The 22,521-nt window shown below is 45.3% G+C and overlaps 1 protein-coding gene across 4 annotated transcripts in view; it reads left to right on the top strand.

Annotated features, from left to right (window-relative positions):
- The window catches only part of KCNH6 (potassium voltage-gated channel subfamily H member 6), a 124,056-nt gene that overhangs the window by 40,866 nt on the left and 60,669 nt on the right, over window positions 1-22,521 (top strand). For 3 of the 4 annotated variants that reach the window (XM_083582455.1, XM_083582458.1, XM_083582456.1), the window contains exon 3: window positions 13,779-13,934. In XM_083582455.1, the coding sequence (XP_083438581.1) occupies window positions 13,779-13,934 (156 nt within the window). Of the gene's footprint in view, window positions 1-13,778; window positions 13,935-22,214; window positions 22,415-22,521 lie in introns of those variants that run through there. The other variant, XM_083582457.1, reaches the window with a different exon arrangement.

The raw sequence follows: 22,521 nt of genomic DNA, 5'->3' as shown, positions 1-22,521 counted from the left end.
GAAAAAGCCCTGGCTCTGGTTGAGGCCAGCCTAACCTCCCTCTGGCCCGGGACCTCCAAGATGTTTTTGTTTGAAGACAGTAAAGTCCTCCGTGGGACATACCAGGAGAGGTGGTCCCATAGGTAATGCACACAGAAAATGGAATATACTAGCAAATACTCCCTTGGGTTTGAGGTCAAGGTATCCGATGGGCATGCTATTGCCAGCTTGGAATTAATCAGCAAGCATAAATATGGACTAACACACTTTATCCAGTTTACCCTACAAAGCTGTAGAATGTTGATCCAAACTCATAAAATAGATGCTGAATGAGGAAAGTGTAATTAATAAACATGTGTATCCATCACTAAGAATAATTTATAATGTAGAATTATATCCCCTTATGGAATTGCTGTATGTATGTCATCACTGTTGCTTATTCTTCCATACTAGCTGGTTTCCCCCCGAAGCTGAACTTAATTCGTTCTGGAGGTCCGTTCTTAACCTGAAAATGTTCTTAACCTGAGGTACCACTTTAGCTAATGGGGCCTCCCGCTGCTGCCACACGATTTCTGTTCTCATCCTGAGGTAAAGTTCTTAACCCGAGGTACTACTTCCGGGTTAGCAGAGTCTGTAACCTGAAGCGTCTGTAAACTGAAGCGTCTGTAACCCGAGGTACCACTGTATTCTATGTGGCAGAAGGGGTGGTCAGTGAGACAACTGACAGTGTGTTTGCTGACGATTTCTATACCATTGCACATCTATACCATTGCCATTTCCTGCTTTCTATACCACTGCACATCGCTGCAGCCGTTTAATTCATTGCTTGTAAACAGCCAGAGTTTATGCTCCCTTTTTTCCCTTTTCTGTATCCCCTTCTCACAAGTGACGCAATTAACAATACCTTTTTCTGCTACTAAAAAACGAAAGCATGTTCCTAGGTTTAAAAAAAAAATACGGCAAATTAATCTTGCCCTGTGACACCACCCTCTTCTGTGATTTTGAACCATTTCTCTGACAGAGGAGCAGTTTAAAAATCTGGCTGGCTGGCTGGGGTTGCATTGCCGCTGGAGCTGATCTGCAGTGTGGGTGGAAGTAAAGCACAGAGCTTGCCAGTGAAAAACTACCATAGCTGCCTTGGATCTGCTTGTTTTAAAGGAGGGGAGATTTTTCCCTCTTTCTCCCCTGTCCCCACCCACCCACCAACACAATTGATAAATCACACACATACACACACACACACACACACACACACACACACACACACACACTAAAATAACCAAACCCATTTAAATAATAATAATCAAAATTATTGTTTTATTTTCCCGACCCTTGTATAGTCCCACTGATCAACCTCTTGCATGGGAAAGAGAGATTTCACAAAAATGTTAACCATGGAAGCAGATCAAGGAGAGTTTTCAATATTTTTTACCAAAGGAGGTATGAACGCCTGTAAGATTTCAATTTACTCTGGGGGTTTTCAGATTGCGGCCATGGCAAGTTTGTTGATGGACCAATCAGGAGGGCTGTTAAAGAACACAGGAGCAATAACTTACATTTTCCCTAGATGCACTATTATGGTGTATATATTTGGCCACATTGTACTTTAAAAAATCCATCATTTCGCACAGTTCTTTAAAAGTGGGAAACAACTGGACATCTCCCTCGCATGACAGCTACGTTTTACAACGAAGAATACCTGTATTAATGCAGAATCTGCGGATCTGGGAAAGCACGAGGTGTGAGGACAGAGAAATTGTGTAATAGCATTAAATGCTCAAAAACGTGGGTAATGAAGACCTCTTCTCTTCCAACATTTCCAAGTAAGGTATTTCCTGATTAATATTCAGTACAGTACGCAATACATAGGAGACTTGCCTCTATATGCAAAACCCATGAGTAAAATAAAAAAGAGAAATATGTTTGCTATCCAGGTTCTAAGATATATTAATTTAGCTTGAGGGGAAAGTGGAAAAGGAAAGTGGAAATGGGTGGAAGATATTTTTTCCCTAGAAGAGGTGCACTTCTTTTTCCCCTTAATGAGGTTAAATACACTGTTGATACAAATTAAAAGCGGAAACATTTCAGGGTCATTAGACACGACTCTGCTTTTTGCATTATGTCACCTTTAAGTTCTCCCTGCGGTTATGCAGCAGATTAGTGCACAGTAAACAAAAGGAGGTGATTAATAATTTAATTATAACTGCATGAATTGGGATTGCAAAACATATATGTGGAAGAACAATTTAGGAATGGATGTAGAAGATGGGTTTCAGTGTTCATGGAAAACACTTTACCTGATTAAATTGACACATTTAGGTCAGTCCATAATAAAATATCTACCATCCATTTAATCACGGATGAAGAGCCCAACCTGATTTGCATTATTGAAAACTGGGTAAATGAAGAGCTGGCGTCTCTCAGCTGTGTCCACCTGCGCTCTCAGCCCAGTACCAAGACAGGCTTGAGGGTTGGGGAGAGGGAATAGCTGTGGTCCAAATCTCTCTCCCTCTCCAGGATTCCTGTCCAGCAAGAATCTGGTTTTTAGTGTTCACACCTGGTGTTGGGCACAGGGGACAGATGGTTTTTGCAATGCAGAGGAGTGGAATGGAGAGAACTGGTGGGACAACAGTTATCTCTGAATATAAACTCTATAGGAAGGATAGAGTTTACTCCTTAGCCCTTTCTTTTCTCGAAGATATCCCCACCAGAGTGGAGTCCCTAAGATGGATGGCACCTTGTGTCCCTCCTTCCAGCAACTCCTACAGCCAAACTGTTGTCAAATCCTTTACTCCACTTTTCTTTGGACACATCAGTGAGGCCGAGAGCAGTGTCTTGTCATCTGGGCAGCCCAGGACTTCCAGCCACACTGCTGCCAGGCTTCAGCGAATCTGACCTCGCTCCCTCATAGCAGGCTGCCAGTTCAGTGGTACCTCGGGTTAAGTACTTAATTTGTTCCGGAGGTTCGTACTTAACCTGAAACTGTTCTTAACTTGAAGCACCACTTTAGCTAATGGGGCCTCCTGCTGCCGCCGCGCTGCCAGAGCACGATTTCTTTCTCATCCTGAAGCAAAGTTCTTAACCTGAAGCACTATTTCTGGGTTAGCGGAGTCTGTAACCTGAAGCGTATGTAACCTGAAGCGTATGTAACCTGAGGTACCACTGTAATGGAAAGACAAGAAGCTCTTAAAGGTAAAGGGAACCCTGACCATTAGGTCCAGTCGTGACCGACTCTGGGGTTGCGGCGTTCATCTCGCTTTATTGGCCGAGGGAGACGGCGTATAGCTTCCGGGTCATGTGGCCAGCATGACTAAGCCACTTCTGGCGAACCAGAGCAGCGCATGTAAACACCGTTTACCTTCCCGCCGGAGCGGTACCTATTTATCTACTTGCACTTTGACGTGCTTTCGAACTGCTAGGTTAGCAGGAGCAGGGACTGAGCAACGGGAACTTACCCCGTCGCGGGGATTCAAACCGCCGACCTTCTGATCGGCAAGTCCTAGGCTCTGTGGTTTAACCCACAGTGCCACCCACGTCCCACACAAGAAGCTCTTGCCGATGTCTTTATTCAATATTCACAGAGAGAGGAGTAGAAATGCAGCCTCTTTGGTAATGGCGTTGCTTCGAGTAATCTCCTCCCCTTTTCCCTTCGCGGTCATCAACAGCTCCACCCCTCTTACGGTGGCTGCCTAGGGCCAATTGTCTCTTAGCTCTCTGCTCTCCTACTTTCATTGCACGCTGGGTTTGGGGAGAAGGGGGAGGGTCTGGAATGCTCTCTAGTGATAATGTGTCAGCCAGCTGTTTCTGCTCTGCTTCTCCCATTATTTCCCAGCTTTGCCCCTCTTCTATCCCTGAGCTGTGACCCTCTGCAAACCAGGCTTGTGCCCCGGGAAGATCACTTCGGTGCTTCAAACGTAGCAGTTTGACTTCACTCCTGGATACACACTCCATTGTCTCTTGATGCAGACAAGAAAGGACAGGGAAGGAGGTGGTGTTACTCTGTATGTCAAATCCAGCAAGCTAGAAATCCCCAAAGGGGCAGATTCCTCCACAGAATCACTCTGGGTGGTGATACTGGGCCCCAAAGGTAATTTACTATTGGGGATATTCTATTGTTCCCCTGAACAAAATGCTCAGGGAGATCTTGTGATGAAAGCAAGAAAGCAACTAAAAGAGAAAATGTAGTAATGGATGACTTTAACTAACCTCACATAGACTGGCTATATACATGGTAAAATTTCTAGATACCCCAAACGATCGTGCCCCAGAACAGTTGTGTTTTTGTCTTTTTATATTGTGCGTTTATGTTGTGAACTGCCCTGAGACCTGCGGGTATAGGGCGGTATACAGATTTTAAAAACAATAACAACTCATTAGTTGTGCACAATATTTTGACGTTCCTACATTAGCTGAACATAAGTGAATTCTGTCTTGAAGAATTATAAAGGTAAAGGTACCCCTGCCCGTACGGGCCAGTCTTGACAGACTCTAGGGTTGTGCGCTCATCTCACTCTAGAGGCCAGGAGCCAGCGCTGTCCGCAGTCACTTCCGGGTCACGTAGCCAGCGTGACGAAGCTGCTCTGGCGAACCGGCACCAGAGCAGCACACGGAAACGCCGTTTACCTTCCCACTATAAAGCGGTACCTATTTATCTACTTGCACTTAAGGGTGCTTTCAAACTGCTAGGTGGGCAGGAGCTGGGACCGAATGACGGGAGCTCATCCCGCCGCGGGGATTCAAACCGCCGACCATGCGATCGGCAAGTCCTAGGCACTGAGGTTTTACCCACAGCGCCACCCGCGTCCCCTTATAGACCACACTAAAAAGTAAAAGTAAAACCTGAAGCAAATGTCTTGTGTGTGTCTATGTTTTCATGCAGACAACAGAAGTCTGCCCATAACAGACACAGGGGGACAATGTAGTATTGTAATAGGCAATATACTGCTATAATTAAGTGCTTATGGAACTACCGTTTTAATTCTGCTTCAAGCTGACTGTGGAATAGCAATGACTCCACAGCATAAAGAACCCTGGTGTGGAAAGAATCTGTGTCTACCGATTAATTGCAATTTATCTGGCATTCATGATAACAGTTCATTCAACCTCAAAAACATGGGTTTGGACACCATAGTCTCTCTTCTATTTCATGAGGTTCAGAACATCCAAAACCAAATTGTATGAGTCCTCCTCAATCTCCAGTCTGTTGTGGGAACTGCGTGTGCATGTGCTGCTTGTTCTATGAGGACAACCAACTTGCCAGAGACGATCCAGCCACTGGAGTCCCTACACGAAACAGTTTGCATTTGTCTTTTGGCTGTAAGTCAAAAATGATAAAAACAGGAATAACGTTTTTAATTGCAGTGAAGGAGAGATCTAGCACATTTGCCCCCAGGTGGTGTGATATGCCAGACACCAGGGAGGCTTGATTGTGTGGGTAGAAAACTGTGATGTTGGGAACATCAAAAACAATGCAAATACCGTCCAAAAACGGAAAAGAGAAGATGCAAATGAGCTTTCAGCAAGTGTTTGTAGATGTGTTTGTACTGAAACAAACCTGCGGATCGTGTACTCTAATGTGCCCCTGGATAACCCTTTTAGAAGCTGTGGCTGGTACACAAGACGGTGTGTCATTTCACCTAAGATGTGAGGCTTTTTGGAAACAAGCATGTTACATCAGAACTCCAGCATCGGGCTTGTATTTCATCTGAGTATGTTTTTTATCTGAAGGAGCGTCTCCACCCCCATCGTTCTACCCGGACACTGAGGTCCAGCACCGAGGGCCTTCTGGCGGTTCCCTCACTGCGAGAAGTGGAGTTACAGGGAACCAGGCAGAGGGCCTTCTCGGTAGTGGCGCCTTCCCTGTGGAACACCCTCCCACCAGATGTCAAAGAGAACAACAACTACCAGGCTTTTAGAAGACATCTGAAGGCAGCCCTGTTTAGGGAAGCTTTTAATATTTGATGTATTTTAATATTCTTTTGGAAGCCGCCCAGAGTGCCTGGGGAAGCCCAGCCAGATGGGCGGGGTATAAATAATAAATTATTATTATTATTATTATTATTATTATTATTATTATTATTATTATTATTGAACGGACTAGTTTTGGAGCCCACATACTTGCCCAAAGGAATGGCTCCTTTCCTTTGCCCTGTCCAGACTTCCATTTGAGCCCTGATTTCTAGTTCTGTGTCTGAGAGGTTTATGTGTTTTTTTATCCCGCTGCTTTCCCCAGGAATACCTACTGTTTATCACTGAATTGGAACAAACGTCCATCGGGTTGACGTTAGTTCCAATTCAGCAGTAAACAGGTTTTCCTGGGGAAAGCGGTGGGACAAATCACATGCACTCTGTAAATCATGGACCTGTACTTAGAAATTGCTGTGCAAACAGATGTCTGAATGAGTCCTGAGATTCCTGCTCTGCCTCTTATGGTTTCCTCCTGGGTCTGAATATGGCAAGAGCAAAAAAACAATCTTGCTTTGGTTGTCATTTGGAGGGTGTTTTTTTAAGAACTTAAGAAAGTCCTGCTGGATCTTTTTATCTTTCCAAAATCCTCTCCTCCAACATTCAGCTTCATTGGACGCCTGTGGGTTCTAGAGTTATGGGAGAGAGAGAGAAACTTTTCTTTATCTCCTTTCTCCATGCCAAAAGTGTGGACTGGTCTGGGGGCCTTGGGAGATACAGCCAGGGGGCTGCCGCAGGTACCTCCTAGCATCTGCTGCCTGAAGCTGTTGCCTCAATTTGCCTAACGGTAGGTGAACTGATCCTTCATGGATCACTGCCTTGCCATGGCGAAGGGTCTTGAATAACTCAGAGAAGCTATGAGCTATGCCGTGCAGGGCCACCCAAGATGGACAGGTCATAGTGGAGAGTTTTGACCAAACGTGATCCACCTGGAGCAGGAACCGGCAAGCCACTCCAGTATCCCTGCCAAGAAAACTCCATGGACAAAGCCAGCCCTGAGTGCTCACTCGAAGGACAGATCGTGAAGCTGAGGCTCCAGTACTTTGGCCACCTCATGAGAAGAGAAGACTCCCTGGAAAAGACCCTGATGCTGGAAAAGATGGAGGGCACAAGGAGAAGGGGACGACAGAGGACGAGATGGTTGGACAGTGTTCTCGAAGCTACCAGCATGAGTTTGACCAAACTGCGGGAGGCAGTGGAAGACAGGAGTGCCTAGCGTGCTCTGGTCCAGGGGGTCACGAAGAGTCGGACACGACTAAACGACTAAACAACAACAACAACAAAAGGTGAACTGAATCAAATTTCTTCTCCAGCTGCTTCCTTATGGTCTCTTCATGCCCTTTAGCAGATTTATGTAGGCTCACTTCAGATTCCTGTGCATCAATGAAACTATTATCCCCAGTTCCATCCAGGTGGCCCCCTGTCCTGTGTTAATATTTTCTCCCTCCCCTGTGGGACTTAGTTTAAAACTCTCCTGATCAGTTTCGTGAGACTCTTAGCAAATACATTCTTGCCAGCCATTGTGAGGAGCAGCCGATCTCTTGCTAGAAGTCCTTCCTCCAGGAAGTGGAGACCATGGTCCAAGAAGCCAAACCTTTCCTGACGACATCAATTAGTTTTGCTCCATCCATTTTCTGCTTTAATTGCTGTCTTGGTTATCCTCTTCTTTCCATCCCTTTCTCTAGTCTTGATAACCTTCCTGTAAACAGCCTGCTGTGCACACTTCTTCCTATTTAAGTTAAGTTTTCCCAGCATTTCTCATTGTGCCATCCTATGGGGATTGCTTCACTAACATCACAGGAACTGAGCCAGAAAATGGCTTATCAATCTACAGTGGTACCTCTGTACTTCAGGTTACAGATGCTTCAGGTTACAGACTCTGCTAACCCAGAAATAGTACCTTGGGTTAAGAACTTTGCTTCAGGATGAGAACAGAAATTGTGCTCCGGTGGCACGGCAGCAGCAGCAGGAGGCCCCAAGTGGTACCTCAGGTTAAGAACAGTTTCGGGTTAAGAATGGACCTCCAGAACGAATTAAGTTCTTAACCCGAGGTACCACTGTACTGGGCTGCTGTCTCTGTGAATCAGAATAAAACACCTTGATATTCTTCCCTTGCATCCTATCTCTCGCTCATGCAGGTTTTTCTAGTGCAACAAAATATGGATCCATGGCTGCCCCTTACACTTTTTAAAAATATCCTGATGGGAAAAGGCATTTTGTTGTGTGTAGGGGCTTCACTTTCTCCCTGGAGCCCTTGTTCATTTGGGATGGAACCTAATAGTGGTAGTAATCAAAGTTGATTACATGCCTGTGTCATTTAAGCAAGGAAGCCTTACATTTAGTTTTGGCTACTCGTCTATAGTTTTCCCAGTAGTGATGTATGGAAGTGAGAGCTGGACCATAAAGAAGGCTGATCGCCGAAGAATGGATGTTTTTGAATTATGGTGCTGGAGGAGACTCTTGAGAGTCCCATGGACTGCAAGAAGATCAAACCTCTCCATTCTGGAGGAAATCAGCCCTGAGGGCTCACTGGAAGGACAGATCCTGAAGCTGAGGCTCCAATACTTTGGCTACCTCATGAGAAGAGAAGACTCCCTGGAAAAGACCCTGATGTTGGGAAAGATGGAGGGCACAAGGAGAAGGGGACGACAGAGGACGAGATGGTTGGACAGTGTTCTCGAAGCTACCAGCATGAGTTTGACCAAACTGCGGGAGGTAGTGGAAGACAGGAGTGCCTGGCATGCTCTGGCTCATGGGGTCACGAAGAGTCAGACATGACTAAACAACTAAACAACAACAACTCGGCTACATAGCAAGGCTTTCTCAAAAGACACAGCTGCAGCTAGAAGAAGCACTGGTGTCCGAAGGAGCCTTTGCAATGCTGGAAACTGAGGGTGGTGAAAAAGCCGTCTAGTGGGCTGTACTTGGACCCTGCACCAATTTCTGCATGCTCTTGCCTCCTGTGCTCCTTTCCAGACCATTGTTACAAACTTTTGCTCTCTTGTCCTAAGGAAAATAGCCCCCCAAGGGCTGCATTTTCAGTTTCTCAGGCAGGGAGTAGATGGGGAAGCAGAACACAAGAGGGATGACTTAACCTTCTTGCCCCTTTCTCTAACTTTCTGTCAACCCTGAGACCTCTGGTTGTGTGGTTTTGTTTTGAGATCTAGTTCCATTTCCTAGATTTAGGTGCCAGATTTCTATTAATCCCTACCATTACTTATCAGACACCACTCAATCAGAACAGGGGCTCCGTAAATCTAGGGTTGCCATATTTCAAAAAATGAAAATCCAGACACAAAAGTTGTTGAGCTATTTTGGCAAAATTTCTTTTTTAAAAATGACCTTTTTGAGCTGTTCGTCAGAGAAATTGGCAAAAACGACACTGCTGACATGGGTTGCCATATACCCAGATTTCCGCCTGAACACTGCTTTCGACTGCAGTATTCCAGGTAGGACCTGGAAATTTTGAACGTATGGCTACCATACGTAAATCAGACCCTGCCTGAGCCAGTGGGTGGTCAGAGAATGAAACCAGAAAAAGTTCTAGCTGAGACACCTGTGCCACCCAAAGCCATTTTGCCTTAACCCCTAGTTTGCCTTATTTGGTCTGGAATAGTTCAGTTTCTGCACATGCATGTGTCCCTCAGCTCAGGAAACAATTGTTAGTGTAATAATGCTGCAGCCAGTGTTAGTCCTACTCAAGAGTAGACCCAGTGAGATGACACAATTAATATAGATTCATTCATTTCCGTGGGTGTTCGCTGAGTATACCTTAGTTCATGGGTCGGCAAATTAAGGCCCGCGGGCCGGATCAGGCCCAATTGCCTTCTGGATCCGGCCCACGGACGCTCCGGGAATCGCCAGCGTGCACGTTCTCTCCCTCACTCGGCGGCGCCTCCTCCCTCCCTCCTCCTGGCTTCTCCCTGCCCTGCCTAGAGGAGGAAGGGGGCTGGGCTTTGTTGGTGCCAGCAGCAGCAGCAGCAGCAGCCGCCATTTTAAGCAGCCCAACTCTGGAACCCTTTCGCGCGTCGCTCATCTTCCCTCCGCCGCCGCCAGGCCCTGCTGCTCGCAAGACACAGGTAAACAGCCACCGAGGCTCGTGGTGCCCTTGCACCACGAACATGTCGGGAAGATGGAGGCATTGATATGCTATTTCTAGGGTAGAGGGTCTACCAAGTTACAGTGCCCAAGAAGTGGCCCCAGAACTATACCTCCAGCAAATACAGTATCACCCAGGGCCAATTATCCCATTTGCCCAACATGCAGCTAAGATCTCTCCTGTTAATGCTGTCTACCTGAGCATTACTGGCGTCACTCCTTTCATTTCACTTCTCCCTCAATTTGGAGGTACTTTAAACAGAGCGCTACTGCAGACTTGTGCACCCTGGTACTCAGCAGTGCTGCAGATATTAACAACTACTGATAAAACCTTTCCTATGACTAATTCCACCACTTTTTCCCCTGGAGACAGTGCCCTCTGCTGGCAGCATATGTTTCCCCCCCCCCCAATAAATCCTGTAAAAAGTAACTAGAACTTCAATATTTTGAGCCTTTTGTGGACTGCTAATTTTTCCCCATTACAATCTTCAGCTAAAACAATAAATCAAAACAAGAACGCCGCTGTGATTGAGGCTGCTATGTGTTCCTCGCTTATGATGTGCTAAAGCCCGTTCCCTAAATACTGGTAATTTCATCGTTGACCCCCCCCCCTCCCCTGGCTTCTAAACCACCTGGTTCTTAAATAGATTTTAAAATCACAGAGCCTGGATTTAAATGGATACAACCCCCCCCCTTCCTCTCTCCCTCCCCTTCCAGCAGCAACTTGCATTGTGTGTAGCTGACGTCACTGTAGATTTTGAAGTTCTGAGACGCTGGCCATCTGCTCCTGGCTATGGGAACCTGAGCTCTTTAAAACTGCATGGGCAAAAGCAATCTCATCCGCTCTCCTCCCGCTGCAGCGGCGACAGATGAAGAGGGAGCGCTGCCAGGGAAAGCATAGAATCAGCGCTACGTAGGCCCGGGTGCTATGTTAAGCCTTGTCCCCTGTGCAATTGCTTGAGCTGTTGAGATAAGAAATATGTGCCTTACACAACCCGGGGACTAACTGTGTCACTGGAAGATGTATTGAGGGGGGGAAGACTGGGCGGAGAAGGGCAGAAGGAATATCCTGTCTAGTCTTGATTTCTTCATTTGCTCCCATTTGCTCCCCACTTGGTCCAGTAAACATAGCAGCTCTTTCTTGCCAGGTCAAAGGGCAGGTTGTCCTCTGCCAGTGCAGTTGGATCATTGACCCATGTAGCTCCTGCAGCCAGTCTGAAGCCGCATCTTGGTTTCAAACAGTTCTAGGACTCAAACGGACTCCCTGAACAGCACAGGTTAAGATTGCCCTCTGTACTCCTCCCTCCCCCCACTGCCACCCAAGCACTCACGTGTTGTGTGGAGGGGCGCATGATGTCACACGACGCTGGGCCCCCTCAATGTGGGAGGCATGTTGGTGTCTCTGGGTTGCAACTATAGTGAGGTCTTCGATCCATTGAATAAATGGGGCCGTACATTTAACTTTCCAAGGCAGCAATATCAGTCTTTTGTCCGTAGTAAGAGCACAGAGAATCCATTTACATTCTCCACTTGTCAAATTCCATATTGTAGGTATGCAGTTCAAAATAATATTTGCCTCTGAAAATTTTGGCATTTTTCGTGCAGTCATGCAATATAATACAATCTGCATTAAAAAAAAACCACAACACACACACACTAGGTACAAAGACACATCTAAGCATCACATATTGTTTGGCCCTGAGACAGCATTTTGTTCGATTGTGTGTAGTAGTGTAGCATCTGTTACTACCATCATCGCAGCCGCAGCGGCACAAATGAACAGGCAAATCATTGTCACGTGGGAAAGACAACATGCCAAAGAAAGGACTATTTCACATGTTACTTTTTTCATCAGAGACAGACTATAATCAGTGAGCTAAATCCAGACTGTTTTGTGCTGTGTTGTGGTTCAAGCTGCTTAGAAGATACCATATTTTAGCATTGTTTTGGTTGTAAGTCAAAATACTGCTACTATGACTACTCTTACTTCTACCTTTCTTGGTTACTAGAGAGCCGTAACAAGAAGCTGCTTTCTTTGGTTTTGAAATCTAAACCCTGCATTAGAAGTAGCTCTCATTGCCTCCTTGTTATTTTTTTAAAAAATAATCAGACATAACTTTCATTAACTCCAGTGAGTAATTGGCTGGCTATGTTCTCATGGCAAAGCTCATTGGTCCTGGGGTACAGAGAACTTCGTGAAGCTACCACAACAGACCCCTTAATAGAGCAGGGATAGGGAACCTGCGGCCATCCAGATGTTGTTGGTCTACAGCAGGCATAGGCAAACTCCGGCCCTCCAGATGTTTGGGACTACAATTCCCATCCTCCCTAGCTAACAGGACCAGTGGCCAGGGATGGTGGGAATTGTAGTCCCAAACATCTGGAGGGCTGGAGTTTGCCTATGCCTGGTCTACAGCTTCTGTCATCCCTGGTCATTGTCTACCCCATCCAGGATGGATAGGAGTTGGAGTCTACTGGCATCCAGAGTGCCAGAGGTTTTCCATCCCTGTGCCTGCATATGGCTGACTTTTAAATGAGGTGGTGCTTTTCACAATGTGAGGCTCTGCTGAATTCACCACATGATAATACGTTTTGGGGTGGGGACTTTGCAAGAGAATGCTAGGGGACAGTCATCCTTCTGTTGTCCTTCTCCTGTCTACACATGATCATACGTAATCATAAAGGTAAAGGGACCCCTGACCATTAGGTCCAGTCGTGGCCGATTCTGGGGTTGCGGCGCTCATCTCGCTTTATTGGCCGAGGGAGCCGGCGTACAGCTTCCGGGTCATGTGGCCAGCATGACTAAGCCGCTTCTGGCGAACCAGAGCAGCGCACGGAAACGCCGTTTACCTTCCCGCCGGAGCGGTACCTATTTATCTACTTGCACTTTGACGTGCTTTCAAACTGCTAGATTGGTAGGAGCAGGGACCGAGCAACAGAAGCTCACCCCGTCGCGGGGATTCAAACCGCCAACCTTCTGATCGGCAAGTCCTAGGCTCTGTGGTTTAACCCACAGCGCCACCCGCTGTGATCATACACAAAGATTAATTTACCAAAAGGTCTTGGTTGCAATACCCGTCCTCTCAGACAGCATCACTGTCACAGCACCATCCATAGGGACACATAACTTGTAACTGTGATGCAAAACAGCACCAGTTCCTCCCTTTAGCTAATTTACTGTGTTGGTTGCTTGTAACATCAGTGCAGCTTGTTTTCTGTAGGCTGCAAGTTTGTGCTCTTTCCAAACTATTGGTACTGGGATATTTCACCAGAACACAGCAATGCTGTCTCATATACAGCTTCTTGAACATTGAGGGCATCCAGGGACAGTGTGGAATTGAATTACATATTTAAATAAAATGTGCATGGATTATTATTGAGGGCATCCAGGGACAGTGTGGAATTGAATTACATATTTAAATAAAATGTGCATGGATTATTATTATTATTATTATTATTATTATTATTAATATTATTGTTTCTAATTGTTTCTAATATCCTTTTCTTAAATAGAAAAAACCATTGATCACATGAGATGTTGTGAGCCACTTTGGGCACAATTTTGTGGAAAAGTGGCATATAAATAAACAGATGGTGATGATACAATGACATCATTAAAAAACAGTTTCAAGCTGAGTGTAGTCTAACACTGGCAATGGCTGTGTGATACATTCCCTGCTGGCTGAGCTTCTTCTCCATCTCGTCTTCACTCGTTGTGTCATTTTTTTTCATGGCAGCATCCTGTATCCGGTGTTTGGTGGATGTGGTCCCGGTCAAGAATGAAGAAGGAGTCGTCATCATGTTCATCTTGAACTTTGAAGACCTGGCAGCTCTCATTGCCAAAAGTGCCCGGCAGAGCCTACACCAGCGCTTGTCCCAAGGATGGCGAACAGGTGAGAAGCCCAAAGTGGCTCAGAATCCTTTACCTTGGGCAAAGGCACATGGTAGTTTGAGGTGGGGGGCGGAGTCTACGAGGGGGTGGAATTTCAGCAAGTGGGTGGTAAATGGAATCTCTGAATTTTCTCTGGAACTTGGCATGAACATGGCTGATAGTATGGCATGCAGATACCTCTTTGTATGTGGCCGCGTTGAGTGAGTTGCGACCACACTGGCAACCGTGGAAGAATGTTTTGTCAGAGGAAGATCTTCAAAACTCTGCGGCCATAGGAAGTGAATTCTCTAAGATGGTGTATTGGGAAGGGAGGGTGTCCTTAGGTGAGGAGGCAACAAATCAAATCAAAACTTTATTGTGGTCCAAAGACCCACAAAACAATTTCAAAACTAGATATAGTTAAAACGGACAGAAAGACAGATGGACGAAACCAAGGCAGTTACTTTGTTTTATCTAGGGCATAATGATCTTTGCCTCTTATATCCTCCAAAAGAAACTTTGCCACGGCCAGTGTAATATCATTTGATCTGTCTCCCAAAAGGTATTTAATATGGGAGGCTTCAGATTTTCCTGGCAGATTTGCCAGTAAGGGTTTGATCAGTTGATCCCTTGCTTGCTCTTATTGCCCACAATGCAGTAGGATATGCTTCATACAATCGACGTCCTGAGAACATAAACAAAGCCTATTCTGATAGGGGATGTCTCTCAGTCTGCCATTTAGAGCTTCCAAAGGAAATACATTTAGTCTGGCTTTGGTAAATAAACGCTGATAGACAAATTCATAAGGTATGAGGATATCTGAAAGTTGGATTCCAGCTGCGACCAGGCTACAAATTACATAAGATTACATACAAATTACATAAGATTGGGATCGTGGGTCGCTATGTGAGATGTCCCAAAGCCTTTGGAGGAGGCAACAAGAAAACCAATCCCTCATAAAAAGGAAGAAAGAGAGAACAAGAGGATAGAGTATCAAATCATGGACAAGGTTCTAAACATGAACATCAAAATTCTTTGAGAGGCCATAAAAATTTCCTCAAGCATGGATTGCTAGGGTGCCTGTAGTCAGGAGGACTCTCTTAGCAACTCCCTGCAGCCGTAACTAGACATGTCATCAAGCTCATACTTCTCAACCTAGAAGTGTGAGATCCAGAGAGCTCACGATATTGTCTCATCTACTCAGTGCGTGTAAGTCTAGGTTTTTCCACATATGCTAGGAATGACTGGTAAAATGGGAAGAAGTAGCAGGTGGCAGTCTACAGCGATCCAGTAAGAATAAGAATTACTTTCAACCAGGCCAAGACTGCTGTTGATTCCAGATGTTGTGTGCAACTTGGAGAATTGAGCAACTCAACAGCATTTGTAGAAGGGGGGGGGGGTTTGGATCTTCGTGAAAGAACTAGGAATTATTTGACAGAATTCCCCACACCTTCTCAAAACAATTTCCAGGGTTCCTCATAGAGGAAGATGACAGCCAGTATAAAACCAGTTGTGGTTTCCAATGCAGATGTACCCTTAGATTCAGGGACAAAGTAATAAATTGCCTTAAAAGGTAAAGGTAAAGGGACCCCTGACCATTAGGTCCAGTCGTGACTGACTCTGGGGTTGCGGCGCTCATCTCGCTTTACTGGCCGAGGGAGCCAGTGTACAGCTTCCGGGTCATGTGGCCAGCATGACTAAGCTGCTTCTGGCGAACCAGAGCAGCGCATGGAAACGCCGTTTACCTTCCCGCCGGAGCGGTACCTATTTATCTACTTGCACTGGCGTGCTTTCGAACTGCTAGGTTGGCAGGAGCAGGGACCGAGCAACGGGAGCTCACCCCGTTGTGGTGATTCGAACCGCCGACCTTCTGATTGGCAAGTCCTAGGCTCTGTGGTTTAACCCACAGCGCCACCCGCGTCCAGCATTAATTCAGCAGGCAGCAGCTTTAAATTCTACTAGGAGGCGTTATGTGTAAAATTACTTCAGCCCCTGGGGTTTTCAAAAGAACTCAGTAAATTAAGGAAATGAATGGAACATAGCGATCCCGTTTTGCCGTGCAGGCTGGCCTTGGAAGTTCTTGTTCTAAGGTTAGGAAGTGTATGATCTGATGCATTTGTGATAAGGCTGCAGTATAAATTAGCAGTAGACTCAATAAGTGGTTGTACCTGTGGAAGAAGCATTTCCCACCTCTGTGCATTTCCAAACATGTTCAACAAATATGTAGCAGATGTTAAGATTAGGAAAAGCTAGTGCTTTTTTCCTGGAGGGTTGCAGGGGTACGCATACCCCTAAGCATTTTGTGAATCTTTGTACTTTTGTCCACTTACTGTATTTATTTTCCCCAATTTGAACTATAAAATGGTTATTTTCTTTAGTCAAAATGAGGGTACCCCTGAACATTTTTTTTTTAGGGGGGGGAAAGCACTGAGAAAAGCTAACTTGATTCAGTCGAAAGCTAGAAATTGTACTATAAGCCTTTTATGAAAAAGAACTTAAATTACTAAGGTTGTAATCCCAGGCATACTTCCCTGGGAGTAAGCCCCACTGAACTCAATGGGACTTACTCTCGAGTAGACATGTATATCTTGTGTTTAGCACAGTTACAGAGATCTTTGCAGGCTCCCTTTAACTTTGCCTGTCAAGTTATAGAAATGTTTTAGGCATCTGTATCTATACATATACGCTAAACAAATTGAAGAATTTTAGGGGTTTGGAGTTTTTAAATCTGGGTTTCTCACAAACTATTTTTTTTAGTGTTTGTTTGTGCTTTCTTAAAAGCGAAAGTACAAACTATTACATCACGAATCAAGATAATACTACAACACCTACACTCTAAAATATACAACAACAAAAAAGTTATTATAAGGAGGAGCTGAGCATATAGCATAGGCATTGATATAACCTGAAAACAACTTGTCTGTTTTGGGTTAGATTCTCAAAGGAAGCTGGTAAACAATTCAAAAGAACCACATTTAAAACATAATATGGAATCCTTTTGGTTTTAATTTTGCAGTCTGTTGCAAAAGGTTACGGGTAAACACATAACTGCAGCAAGCACCCCAACTTAGCTTAATGTATACATCAGTCAGAATGCAGTCATACCTCGGGTTGAAGTAGCTTTGGGATAAGTATTTTCGAGTTGCACGCTGCGGCGACCCAGAAGTAACAGAGAGTGTTACTTCCAGGTTTTGCTACTCGCGCATGCGCAGACGGTCAAAATGACATCACGCGCATGCGCAGAAGTGGCGAATCGCGACCCGCGGATGCGGGTTGCGTTCGCTTCTGGATGCGAACGGGGCTCCGGAACAGATCCCGTTCGCATCCAGAGGTACCACTGTAAAGAGAAATAGATTAATGAATTGATTCCACAGTCCTGTAATGGCCAGAGCTCAGTGGTGGAGCAACAGCTGTGGATGCAGATGTTTCAAGGTTCAACCCCCAACATCTCCAGTTAGGGTTAGGAATGTCTCCTGTCTGAAGTCTGGAATGATGCTGCCATTCAGTGTAGACAACACTGAACTAGATGAGCCACTGGTCTGACTCGACATAAGGCAGGTTCCAAAGCCTCTATTTCAGAACATGCATTTGTACAGAAGTGCTGCTCATATACTTGCAGCCCAGAAGCCTCACTGCATCCATGGCCAAAAATTTTGAGGCCAGTGGGAACTAACTGCTGCACTAGGTCAATCTTATAAAGCAGAAGGGCATAATGTCAGTGTTGCAAGAAAATTGCGTTGGTGCAATGAATGCAAGCGGTGCTTTGCAACTAGGGCCCACAGTGCTGAAGCATTCCAAAAGAAGCAAGATCATAAAATGATAGAATTGTAGAGCTGGAAGGAACCTCAAGAGTCATCTAGTCCAACCCCTTGTCTTACGCTGGCTACTAAAGGTAAAGGTAAAGGGACCCCTGACCGTTAGGTCCAGTCAGGGACGACTCTGGGGTTGCGGCGCTCATCTCGCTTTACTGGCCGAGGGAGCCGGCGTACAGCTTCCGGGTCATGTGGCCGGCATGACTAAGCCGCTTCTGGCGAACCAGAGCAGCGCACGGAAATGCCATTTACCTTCCCACTGGAGCGGTACCTATTTATCTATTTGCACTTTGACGTGCTTTCGAACTGCTAGGTTGGCAGGAGCTGGGACTGAGCAATGGGAGCTCATCCCATTGTGGGGATTCGAACTGCCAACCTTCTGATCGGCAAGCCCTAGGCTCTGTCGTTTAGACCACAGCGCCACCCGCGTCCCTATGCTGGCTACTAGGCAGCATCAATAAACCTGTTCCATGTAGTGCAGAGCAATGGTGCATGAACAGTGTCACTCCCATGGGGGTAATGGGAGGAGAGAGCTTTCTCCTCAATGGTATGTGAATCACAGACCCTGCCCCCTACTTCTAGGTTACACTACTTAACAACAGATCACAAGGTGGTAAAGCAGGTATACATTACCTATAATATTTCTGTGATCCACCCAAATGGATGCAACTCAGCATCCATCATAGTTTCAGTGAAGAGAGCTATTTGAATATATTGTTTAACCTACACTATAAGAATAAATCAAAGCTAAGCATAAAAGGAACGGGGATGTTACTGTGTTAAGATGAGAGCTCTATGCCCCTCCACCAAATATTCGGCCAGCTACTTACGCATATAATTTGGCAACCAAAATATTAATTTATATTTGGTGTGTGATGCCTCGAGGACCTCCCCTACAGCTTAAAATCATATTTTAGAGCACCTTTGTCACTCCTAGCAAGTGTAATATTTGCAGATGAGGGTGAAGTCCCCGAATAAGTGCCTAAAAACCCTCGGCCACAGGTAAGAGAACCTGTGGTCTTCCCAGTGTTTTGGACTCCCATTAGATTCCCCAGCTGGCCTGGCCAGGGTTCAAGGATGATAGGAACCGTATGTCAACAGCATCTGCTGCTACCAGTTCCCCATCCATGGTCTGCACCATGGTGTTGGCAGGGATGCGGAAGGAAAAGCACATTGGCCACATGTGGTTGGGACTGCAAGGTTGCCAGGTGTGTTTACGCTGAGCTATCCAGAATTACAATACAAATGATGACTGCACGCTACAGGCTGTTACTTTTATCAACAACAACAATCTTTATTACGGTCCAGAGACCCAACAAATCGTTACAAAGCAATACACAATTCATACAGCCTACCTCCAGGTTAAATAAGCATGTTGTTCAGAATATAGGGATCATTGGTTCTTGCAACCACCGATAAAAACTTTACCACTGCTAATGTTCTAGCATTTGTCCGGTCTTCCAATAGGAACCTGACATAGTGAACCTCTGATTTTCCCAGGAAAGGTACCAGCAAGGGTAGTATCAGTTCAGCCCTGGCTTGCTCATATTTTGCACAGTGCAACAAAATATGTTTTATGGAATCGATGTCTTGTGCACACGAGCAAAGTCTGTCCTTGTAGGGAACTCCTCTCAACCTGCCATCCAACACTGCAGAAGGAAAGACGTTTAGTCTGGCTTTAGTGAAAAGCCTTCGATAGTTTGGTACTGTCAGGTTTTTAATGTAAGATGTTAGCTTAAAGACATGCACATATTGTACTCCTACTGCCAGCGGACTACAGACTGCGTGTGGTCGAGATCGCAAGTCACTGTGTGCATTATCCCATAATCTTTGCTTTAACATCTTTTGGGCGCCTTCATATATATAGGCTATTACTTTTATCAATTTTTGATAGGGTTCAAAAGGACCTTTCACGTAAGGAACTGGGTTATTTTTCTTGATAATAGCCACCAGGTTTGAAATAGCCCAGCAATGGAAAACTCCAGGCATAGGAACCAACTCTTAGGGGCCAATGTCCCTTCACCGCCACCCCCAATAAAATATTTGAGGGAGTTGATGGGCATTACCATTCAAATGGTGTTTGTGTGTGTGCTACATTATGTGATCAGTTATGGGGGGCAGGGCTTACCTGCCTCTTCCCCCCCCCCCAAAAAAATTTTTATTCAATTTTTTTATTCCACTGGCTCCAGGAAATGATTCCGAAGAAATTTGGTAGCAGAGAGTTTGGCATCTTAGTTAGGAAGAAAAATTAAACCGCAGACCCATCTCTCTAAAGGCCTAGTCAAACCGCAAAGCAGACTCAGTATACTACCTGAAATAGCATTATGTTTTGTATGCCAATAGCAGAAACTCGTGCATAAAACGGCCCTCTTCATTTAGATCACTTGGGAAGAGTCTTCTTGGGATAATATATGTGACTTTTTGTTGTTGTCTTGGATTCCTTACATGTTTTGATCCTTGCTTGTGCTAACACAACTTTCTGTAATGACCTCTTCTTCTTTGTTGTTGTTTATTTGTTTTGTTTGTACTTAACTATTTTTTTAAAAGAAACCCAAGGTATAATACAGCAATTGTTCCAATTAAAAAGTATAACTTTACCTACTCTAGTACTTTGTGGGTGAATGCAGAGGAAGGGTGAGGATCCTGTTACGCCAATAAGTACAAAATCACCAGATTTGGTCATCCCAGTGGCCACTCTGGCCGGGGATCCTGTCTACTGACAGCAGCAAGACAGATATCCCAAGACCCTACAACAGAAGGAAGGCATAATCAAATAATAATAATAATAATAATAATAATAATAATAATAATAATAATTTATTATTTATACCCCGCCCATCTGGCTGAGTTTCCTGGGCGGCTCACAATCGAGTGTTAAAAACAATACAGCATTAAATATTAAAAACTTCCCTAAACAGGGCTGCCTTCAGATGTGTTTTAAAGATAAGATAGCTACTTATTGCCTTCACATCTGAAGGGAGGGCGTTCCACAGGGCGGGTGCCACCACCGAGAAGGCCCTCTGCCTGGTTCCCTGTAACCTCACTTCTCGCAGTGAGGGAACCGCCAGAAGGCCCTTGGCGCTGGATCTCAGTGTCTGGGCTGAACGATAGGGGTGGAGACGCTCCTTCAGGTATACAGGACCGAGGCCGTTTATATGTTCACATCCTTGGTCTCTCTACGCCCTCCTCACCTTGTAGTCAGAAGCAGGTTTTTTTTTATGATGTTCTGATGTTTTATTAAAATTGCTGTTAGGGAGAATGAGGCCTAGTGCAACCAAACCGGTCATGCTCCCCTAAATCTGCCTCTGCTTGGAGGCAGCAGTGGTTGTGCCTAGCTGCCACTGCGACTGTGAACAGAATGAGGAGGAGGAGCCATCTTGTCCTTTGCCCCTAGGCACAAAAATGCCATAGGCTGGTCCTGGGTTAACCCTTTCTCCTCATGTCCCCCCCCCAAAAAAATTCCTCCTCTCCCCCATTAATCTTCCACCAGAAAACGCTATTTGCTGCCCTTAGCATCTGGGGAGGATTTTCTGTAGGAAAACAGCACAGGGTGGAGCAGGATTAACCTCGCTTCCCCCCACACCGTGGTCCCAATTCATTTTATATCTGGAACTTACAATCTGTAAACCACTGAGGAAAAGCAGGGAAGACCAGCTGTTCCTTAAAAGGCAACTCAAGCCATGAAATTCCATAGCACAGATGGGAAATTCTGCAACCTATGAGGTGCATGTACAGATAGGTAAATATGTCAGTCCCACATTCTCTCGGCTTTAAATTTTCAGTCTTAAATTCAGTTCTCCACATTTCCAAATCAGTTTGAATTTTGTTTTTCTTTTAAAAAAAAGTTATTGTGAAAATTCACCAGCATTGTTGTGCAGAACACATTTTTTATACACAACATTGCCAAGCAACTTTCCCTACTATAAGACATCTTGGTGCATTATTTTCACCAAAATATATGCCCTTCTATGCACACTTTACACTAGTACGTGTATTACTTGGCTGAAGAACTGCACTGCCAGTTTTGAAGGATGGCTGTGTTTCATTTCTCACGTGGTTTCAGGAAAATATGAATTAGGTAAGTTCAGCGAGAATTGAATTGATTTTCCATCCTGAGCTGCATGTGACCTTCTGCTGCTTTAGGTGTGGGCCGCTAAGCCCTGAAGAGCCCTGTCCACTTTCCCCCACAGCCAAGATTTCAGCCATCAGCTGAATGGTGGGGAAACAATTATTGCTCTCATGCCATTAAGCAGCACAGGAAGGGCAATTTGGACTTTGTGTGGAGTGCTAGGGGAGACTTTGAGCTCCCCCACTATCACTTCCAATGCAGCCAAGATCACTGTCCTCAAAGCTGCTGCTATTTAGTAGTAGCTGTAGTCCTGGGCAGACCAGGACCTCCATATACGCTGCCCAGGCTTGCACCCTACAGAGGTCACTATGGTGCCTCTAACACAGCAAGAATAATACAGGAGGCAGCAGCTACAAGTTACACATCTCTGCAGCCACAGCAGGCACTGCGATTCCCCAGCGTTTTGACTTTACCCCCTGAGACACACTCGGTTGTCTCTCAAGGCAAGAGTTAGGAAATCATGCCGCGTTTTCATAAATGCATAACCAAGCAACCGCATGGTAAAAGGCAAATTCCCAATGGATAACTTGTTTGCTTGTATTCACCCAATATCCAGAAGAGGTAATTGTGTTGTTATACGTATATTAAGTTGTTAAGGTATTGTTGCTGGATTTGTAGGACTGTTACTGTCCCCCCATTTCCCTCTTCCTCCTCCTCCTTCTGTCAAT

Source organism: Podarcis filfolensis (assembly GCF_964270895.1).
Source record: "Podarcis filfolensis genome assembly, chromosome: 13".
Taxonomy (NCBI): Eukaryota; Metazoa; Chordata; class Lepidosauria; order Squamata; family Lacertidae; genus Podarcis; species Podarcis filfolensis.
Note: the sequence above shows the minus strand (reverse complement) of the source record. Positions and strands in the feature narration are given on the sequence as shown.